General features: G+C 38.8%; 1 protein-coding gene across 1 annotated transcript in view; it reads left to right on the plus strand.

Annotated features, from left to right (window-relative positions):
- The window catches only part of LOC129104285 (TBC1 domain family member 8), a 28830-nt gene extending 21776 nt beyond the window's left edge, over positions 1 to 7054 (plus strand). Inside the window, 11 exon segments of the mRNA XM_054614885.1 lie at positions 3 to 120; positions 1397 to 1682; positions 2548 to 2686; positions 2829 to 2927; positions 3021 to 3089; positions 3193 to 3463; positions 4739 to 4804; positions 5458 to 5544; positions 5655 to 5723; positions 5726 to 5763; positions 6127 to 7054. Of these exon segments, the coding sequence (XP_054470860.1) occupies positions 3 to 120; positions 1397 to 1682; positions 2548 to 2686; positions 2829 to 2927; positions 3021 to 3089; positions 3193 to 3463; positions 4739 to 4804; positions 5458 to 5544; positions 5655 to 5723; positions 5726 to 5763; positions 6127 to 6501 (1617 nt within the window). The 3' untranslated portion in view covers positions 6502 to 7054.
- The last annotated feature ends 2130 nt before the right edge of the window (positions 7055 to 9184 follow it).

Below are 9184 nucleotides of genomic sequence, written 5' to 3' on the forward strand. Positions count from 1 at the left end.
AGTCTATGAACATCCTGGCCTCGGTGCTGCTGCTCTACGCTAAAGAAGAAGAAGCTTTCTGGCTGCTGGTGGCTGTTTGTGAGCGGATGCTGCCAGACTACTTCAACCGCAGGGTCATAGGTGAGAGGTCAGGGGTCAAGAGACAGGAGAGACATGAAGCATTGTCACGTTAAACTTCAGTGGCTGCTCTTTGTTTAAAGTCACGTAACCATGGTGATGTGTGGTTGTTTTGTCTGCTGATCAGTCACCAACAGATTATTTTTGTCCTCTGAAAAAAACGCCTCATTTCCTGTGTTTGAGAAGCACTTTATTTACACTTTTGAAACAATTTCCTCTTCTTTTAAATAACAGATGTTTGTCTTTATCCTTTTATTTTGAGCATCGATTTAAGGCTGCAGTTATTTCATATTTTTATGAGTGTTGACAGCTTCCTGAACACAGAAGAACAACAAAGAGTCGATCGACCACATCAGTAAAGAAAGAATCATCATTAATAGTTTTTGGATGACGTTGTATTTAAATATGTGTTTTCACAGTCAGTATTTCTTAATGTGATCAAATAATTGTCTCTTTTGTTGATAATATCTAAATGATAAAATCAAAATGAACCTAATCTTTTTAAACTTCAGATTATAACTCATTGTGTAAATCAACAACACTCAGACTGAACATCTAGCTTTTGCTGCCATCTAGTGGTCAAAACCATGAAAAACAAATCTGCTCAATAAGAAACTAAAATAATGTATTGATCCCTGGAGGGTAATTGGTATGTTACAGTTGCTCTTATATATATATATATAAGCATATAGAAAGATAAAAAACATATAAATAAAGAACTATATCAAATGTAAATTATGCACAAAATGCCACAATATATATCACACAGTATATGTAGAGAATATAACTAAATACTAATAAGAAATATGGAATGAGAAATATCAATATCAACCTCATATTATATGTTACCACAGTAAAAATAAGTGCATAAAAATGTATTGTAGTGTGTTAAATATAAATGCAAGAAGAGTATAAATATGAATTAAATAAGAATAGATCTTAAAATGTACAGTATTAATAAATATCATGTTAATAGCAGAGAATTACAAATATTGTAGAATTTACTGTGAAGTTTAATCATTATTTCACATTAGAGTAACAGTACATGGACTTACCCTCAACTATCAAAGCAGAAATAAATACTTTGGTTATAGTACTATGTAGAAGATACTTGAACAGATAATACCGTTAGATAAGCAAAGTTATGAATACAATCTGGAATTATCTGACAACTGATTGTGTTTCTGCAACATTTAACATGTCGTATATATATTTTTTGCACAAAAACATCTTTATAAAAGTGCCACAAACACCATCACTCTCTCTCCTGGTTCTGCAGGAGCTCAGGTGGACCAGTCGGTGTTCGAGGAGCTGATCCGGGAGCGTCTGCCGGAGCTGGCGGAACACGTGCCGGACCTCTCCACGCTCTCCTCCGTCTCCCTCTCCTGGTTCCTCACCCTCTTCCTCAGCGTGCTGCCCTTCCACAGCGCCGTCTGCGTGGTCGACTGCTTCTTCTTCCACGGGATCAAAGCCATCTTCCAGCTCGGTCTGGCGGCGCTGGAGGCGAACGCCGCGCAGCTCTCTGCCAGCACGGACGACGGGCAGGCTCTCATGATCCTCACAAGGTAGAGTCACTATTATTATTCATATTAATCAATATTATTAGTAGTATAATATAGTGTTGTCCGGCAAGTTTCACTCACAATGAAAGGCTTTTTAAAAATATGATTAAATTCTACAAAACTCATCTGTATGTTTCATTTTGTCCTCTTGTGGTAAATCTTTGATTTGAAGGTATTCAGGTAGACATTCATCCACTAGGGGGCGATGCTTTATTGATTATGTATCAACTAATTAGAAAAAGGCTGTAACAGTGATTTTGCAATCGTTTTTTGTCCTTTTAATAAAAGTTTAGCATCATGTCTGGAGGATTTCAATCGTTTTTAATTTATTGAAAAAAGAGGCGATGCCAATAAGAGACGAGTCTGTTACACATTTAGAACCTTTAGTTATTTATTTACTTATTGATAAATGGAGCGAATGAGGTTAATTCTGTTTGAAAATGTAAACACAATACGTCAATCCTATGTAACAGGACTTGAAATTGATGAAACATTTTTTTATATTTATTTATCTATCTCTTATCATATTATCTTGTCCAAATATCTCCCTTTTACTGTGTGAAGCCGACTGCTACAAATATCCCTATTTATGATTTTAATTCTTTTTACTTTTACCTCCAACTCTTTTACGTAAATGGCGTTTTCATAGCTATTCACTTGAAAATAAAAAGGAACAGACTGTGAATCAATCGGTTTAGATAGAAGATACTTTATTTATTTTTTGTTATTATTTTTCCTGTCTTTGAAGATGTACTACATCTCTTTTTTTCATTCTTTCCTCATAGCTTGTTTGTTTATTTATTTTTTTCTTATAATGTATTTTTTAGTATGTAAAGAAAATGTGAACGTTCTGCTCTGTTCCTTTCAGTTTTCTGGACCAGGTTGGGAGCGAGGAGTCGTCGTGTCCTCCGTCCTCGCCGTCTGCTGCAGAGGACGCTAACAGCAGCGGAGATCTTCCTGCTGTGAGAAACACAAACATCAGCGACCTCATCAACGAGTCCTACGAGGTCAGACACACACACACATACTTCTTTATGACATACTATACTATGACTTTGTTTTACGAAACATTACACCAAAAAGAACTCCATTGCTGTAGTCGTCCTGAACCTCCGCTGACTCTCTGATGTTTGTGTTTCCTCCCTTCAGAAATTCGGAGACCTGACGGTGAGGCAGATCGAGAGGCTTCGCTGTCGACACAGAATCCGAGTTCTGCAGGCTCATGAAGACACGACCAAAGACAACGCTGTGAGCAGAACCCAGAATACAGATGTGTTTAAGGTTAACGTTAAAGAGCTCAGCTTCATCTCACACATTCATGTTTCCTTCCTTTATGTGCAGTTGAGAGTGGTGAGTCCAGATGTTTCCATGTCTCCAGAGAACCTGGCAGATGTTTACGACCTCTTCAAGGTATCTTCTCATCCTTTTTTATCCAGTGAACCAGTTTCCTGTATCAGTTGTTTCTTGTGCATTCAGATAATTCCATCTTTAATAAAGACCTCCTCCTCCTCAGACGGAGCACTTCATCAGTCTCTACTGGGGCGACAGCAGCTCGGCGGCGGCGGCGGAGGCGGCGGCGTGGCTTCACGGAGACTCCGGTCGGCCCTTCGTGGAGCGGCAGTACCGGCTGGACCGGCCGCAGTTCAAGAGCCTCTACGGGCTGCTGTCTCCGTGGACCGGAGGCCCCAACCAGCACGCCGACACGCTCGCCAACCGGACCTTCACCCTGCTGGACCAGGACGGAGACAGTCTGGTCACCTTCAGAGAGTATGCAGTCTGGCTGGGTAGGTAAAGGAGGAGGAGGAGGAGGAGGATGGAAGGGGAAGAAGTAGAGGAGGTGGAAGAGGAAGAGGAGGTGGAGGAGGAGGAGGAGGAGGAGGAGAAGAAAGAGGAAGGGGTGGAAGAGGAGGGTGAAGAGGAAGGGGAGGAGGAGGTGGAAGGGGAAGAAGTGGAAGAGGAAGGGGAAGAAGTAGAGAAGGAGGAGAGGAGGAGGAAGGGGAAGAGGAGGAGGAGGAGGACGAGGAGGAGAAGGAGAAAGATGAAGAAGAAGAGGAAAAGGAGGAGTTGGAATAGGAAGAGGAGGAGGAGGAAGAAGCCTTAAAATGACTCTTTAAAAGAGTATTTTTTGTGATTTTCCTCCAACAAGGAGCTGGAAATTGTTCTGTCTCTTTAAACTTAATGCTTTAAAAGAAATGTCTGTCTTTGAGATGAAATTCTTCCACCTAAACCTCTGCTCATTTCTAGGAAACAAGAAAAGTCACATGTTTAATTATGAGATTAATTATGAGAGTGTTCTCAAATAAGAACTCCAGGGGAAAAAGTCTGGTTCTTAAAAAGAAAGAAAGAATAATAAAAAGAGTAGAGTAGTGTATCTTTAAGTTCATTGCAGAATGACGATTATTATTAAACAGAAATAGAACATGAAGTCATGCAGTTATCTGCTGTGTCTTTTACTTTATTTACATGTGTTTATTAGGCCTATTGTTCTGTTGTATTCACCATTAATGTTAATTACCTGTAACCTTAAAACACCTGACCCGTGTCATGGTTTAGGTACATACTGCCATCTAGTGGTCAAAATGTTGCAGCCTTTAAATATTCGTAGCTAAATCAGAAGAAAATATAAATAAACCTGCTAAATGGCTCCTACACAATAACAGAGACTTATTTACAAACACATTCTGTATGTCTTTATTATTGTTTGGAGATTTAAACAGAGAAAGTTGTTGCACATCTGATTTGCTTTTGCACAATTTTAAAAACAGGATTCAGCATAATTTGATCCCTGAATATTCTTCTCCTGATACTGAATGACAATTATTTGATTGATGGCGTCTCTTTTCAAGCTGTCAAGTCTTTGCTTTTCTGATTCTTAAGTCTGTCGTCTGTTTTCATGTGTTGAAACTTTTACGCTGCCATCTTGGCCAGAACCCCCTTGAACATGAGATTCATGATCTCGATGGGATATTCCTGGATAAATAAAGTTTAAAATAGAAAAATAAATATATATATATATATATATATATTAAAATTAACCCTTTATTGTCTCTTTCTCTCAGACACTTTGTACTGTGAAGATCTGAATGAGAAGATACGGCTGCTGTACCGTCTGCACATCCCACCAGGTCATTCATTCACTCTGTTAATATCATGGGCTTTGATTGATTGATTGATTGATTGATTGATTGATTGATTGATTGATTGATTGATTGATTGATTGATTGATCATTAATGCTTTTTTCAATGGAATCGTACTGTGATGAAATCATATATGGTGTTACACAATTAAGTCATCTGATTTTTAAAAACAAACACCTATCTCAAATGTCTCGGTAAAATCAAACTCTACACTTATCTATTTGTATATGTGTATGTGTGTTTTTGTCTTTAATTTAACTTAAAACTGTTTAATTTTACACTAAAGTTCCTAATTATAAGAATACGACCAAACTCTGTTAATTAAATCTCTCAATCTGATTGTATGTGTATTGTTGGAAATATTTATATATAATACTTGTGTTTTTCTATATAATTTCACTTAAAACTGTCAATGTTAACTTTGCACTTAAGTTCTTAATTAAGTGGGTAAATACTGAGTACTTTTTTCATTTGTGAAGTTTTTTTATTTACACAGGAGTATGAGCAAAAATAGACTTTATCATGTTGTTATTTCATATATTCACATCACCATAAAAACATTCTATATCGTGATAGATATTTATTTTTATATATATATATATATATATATTATATTTATATAATTCTTTTTCCTCTGCAGCTCTGACAGAAAGTGAGGACGACCCCTCTCTGATGAAGAGCCCCCTGGTGTCCACAAACAGACCCCTCTGTGTTAATCTGCCCTCTGGTTGGTCAAACAAACTGTGATTTATTATCTAAGCACAAATAAAATAAAAAAGCAAAGTATGACTCGTTTAAGATTGATGTACATTTATTAGACTGTGTCTGTTGTTCCAGGTGCTGAAGGTGAGGAGACGGACTACCAGGAGCAGCTGAAGCAGATGCTGAAGGATCTGGTGAAAGAGAGAGAAAAGATGTGGAGAAACCTCTTCCCCTCATGAACCAGGTACTGTGTAGTCGTACAAAGAGAAATATCACAAGAATCATGTGTTCTCTTTAAAATACAATATTTTAGGAAATATTAAATGCTTATTTTGGTAAAACCAATAGTACAGAATCTGCTTAAAGCCACAATGTACAGAATTTGACATACTATACTATGACTTTTTTTCAACATACTATACTATGACTTTTTAAAAAACATACTTTACTTTATTTATTTATTTTTTTAAATACAACAGAAAAAGATTCTTTCACCAAATTGTTCTACCACTAATCATGTTGGCCACTGTTTTAGGAACTAACCTCTTAGTTTGTTTTTTTATAATAAGTATATATTTTATATAATTATTCTTCTCTTCTTCCGCAGCGTGAGTTCATCCAGTTCTGTAAGACGCTCTACAGCATGTTCCACGGCTACCCGGAGGAGAACGAGCTCTTCCAGGCCATCGCCACCGTGACCAGTCTCGTGCTGCAGATCGGCGAGGCCGGCCACTGTGGACACAGCTCGGGGTCAGAGGTCACCGGCCACGTGACCTCCGAGGACTCCAGGGTTGACCCCGGTGATGGGAGCGATTGGACGGTCAGCTTCGCTCAGATCTTGGCGTCGCTGCTCACAGAACAGGCGCTGGTGAACTTCTTTGAGAAGATCCCGGTGGATCTGTCGGCGAAGGTGGCGGCGGCCAAAGAGAAGCAGTATCACCAGCGGGCCGGTCTGCTCAATCTGCAGCATCCGACCAGGTGACTCCTACGAGAACTCTGTCTCTCTCTGAGCCACGTTTGTTATGAAGAAAAACCACAATATCAGTATCATCTGACACAATGTGCCCGAATGGAAGCTCCAAGTTCACCGTGACATTCACTGAATCAGAAGAATGACTCTTTGTTCTGTAACTGACAACACAGAGGAGGTTTTTATTCCAAAAACATTTCAATCAACATATTGATGGAAACATCAGGAGCGTTTTGAACTATGAGCCTGGAGAAACTCTTTTAATTATTGCCTTCTATCATCCTGCAGTTAAACTGAACAAATGACTCCGTCACCACTTTCTAACAAGGCGCACTTTGAAAAGTGTTTTTAAGTTTTGACTAATGACTTTATTAAAGATGGAAATATAATTTACTAATTCTGTATAAGCCACTAATCATTTGCCAGGTTGTGAATCCAAAGCTTTATGTCTAAAAGCTGCATTCTCTCTCCTGTCCACCAGGGGGCGACTCCTCTGGTTGTATAGAAGTCTATGAGAAAATGACTCTACTTCTCTCTTGATTTATTCCCTCAGTAAACATTGTAAACATGAGTTTATGGTCTCAATCTCTAGTTTCAAGTCTTCTTCAATACAGCATGATGTTCATTTAGTAAATGATGCTCCATTTAGAGTCAAACAGACCATAAAGCAGGGGATGCTTTAGGGCGGGGCTACACACTGATTGACAGGTCCACACCAGAGACGTATACGTCGTCTCTACGTCACTCCTCCTCAGTCCATATATGGTCACTTCCTGTTCACTGGTTGCAAAACATCCAAGATGGCGACGGTCAAAATGGCAAACTCGAGGCTTCAAAACCGCAGTCACAAACCAATGTGTGACGCCTCGAGGACTACACATCCTACACATCAGACTACACATCCTCTGAGCTGTTGTACACTATGTTGTATGTTTTGAATATCTTCATTCCATATAACGTGATTGGTTCCTGCCTCTACCGCGGTGTGAAAACTCAGACAAAACCACCTCATTCCCATAAAAAATGTAGCTTTCTCATATTACCAGATAATAGTCGCACTCTGTGTGAAAGTACTCATGACAAAAACAATTCACTTTTTATGTCATGCAAGTTGCACCTACTGTACGGTATCGTTTTTGATTATGGCAAATAAATGATGGTTGGTAGGGTTAGGTTGAGTCAACAAAGACAGTTGTTGTTACACTTATCAAAAGAGGAATCTGTTATGGGATGGAAAACTTAGGTGCATGAAAGCTGGACTCAATGCACGCACATCTGTCACACTCCTTCCTCCATTGGAACTGAGGTGAACATGAAACAGAAAGAACGAGGTGCAGTTTTGTCCCATTAACACCAGTCATCCTACAGCTGCACACAGGGGCGCCGCTAGGGATTTTGGGCCCCATGAAAAGAATCTTTACAGGGCCCCCAACACAGCGGCAAAATTTTTTGATGCTATTTTACATACAATTATGCATTTTAATGGTATTTTTGACTATCATTACCATATTTGTGAAAGAAGAACAGCATGACAGTTGACATGTACAGTAGGGGAAGAACTGAGCACTCTGAATACAATGGAATTCATTTTGAGTCATTTATTTGCTGCACCACTGATGTGTGATTATATGTTAGTTAATAACTTAGTGTCATTATTTTTTCTGTATTATAATTTCATCATCATTAGGGGCCTCTCTGGGCCCCCCTCCATCATTCGGCGCCCCTGGCTGCACAGTCTGAATGGGTGTTTCACATGCAGGACATGCTCACATGTTGGTTTAGAAACAGACTGATTTCACTTTGGTGTGTGTGTGTGTGTGTGTGTGTGTGTGTGTGTGTGTGTGTGTGTGTGTGTGTGTGTGTGTGTGTGTGTGTGTGTGTGTGTGTGTGTGGTGCGTGTGTGTGTGGTGTGTGTGTGTGTGTGGTGTGTGTGTGTGTGTGTGTGTGATTTCCTTTCTATCTTGATGCTCCTCATTCACTCTGTTAACTGATGAGCAGAGAAGATATAAAACCAGGTAGAGCAGAAGAGCGAGACACAACTCCAGCCATCAGCAAACACTTTCACAAGGTAAGCAGGGGGTTTCTTTCTCGTCCTCCATGTTTATTTGAAACAGCATTGAACTGTTAAACTACAGGATATTTTTTATTTAAGGTCTTAGTGAGTTTTCAGTAAACTGTTAAAGAAGACTGGACTTCACAGTATTTAATCAATGCTTTTTATTACAACTTCCTAATAATTCATCATTACTTCATGTTGCCATTTCTAATAGTTGCAGCATTTCAAAAATAAATCAATAGTTGTCATTAAATTACATTTGTTTTTTTACGTAATATATTTTAAATACATTCAGTTTTTCATAAAGGGAGGATGTTGAAAGTCTCATGTTAACAGCGGCTTCATGTATGAATATCAAAAACTGTTTCGACATTACATCAATGTTCATTTTTGTCCCACCAGAGTGTGTTGCATGTTGCTATGGTCGGGTGGGAAGTAGAAAACATACACAGAGGGATAGGTTTGGTTGTTTGGTGTATTGATTTCCATATTATCTACACAGGGCAGTGTTAGTTTTTATGGACCATCATCTCGGTCTGAGCTGCTAGTTTGAAACTTGATAACTTTATGAACATGCAAAGTTTTAAAAACAGGCTTAGAGACTTATGGCTGATGCAATTTGCTGTTTTTTTTTATGTG

Source organism: Anoplopoma fimbria, chromosome 16 (genome assembly GCF_027596085.1).
Source record: "Anoplopoma fimbria isolate UVic2021 breed Golden Eagle Sablefish chromosome 16, Afim_UVic_2022, whole genome shotgun sequence".
NCBI classification, from domain to species: domain Eukaryota; kingdom Metazoa; phylum Chordata; class Actinopteri; order Perciformes; family Anoplopomatidae; genus Anoplopoma; species Anoplopoma fimbria.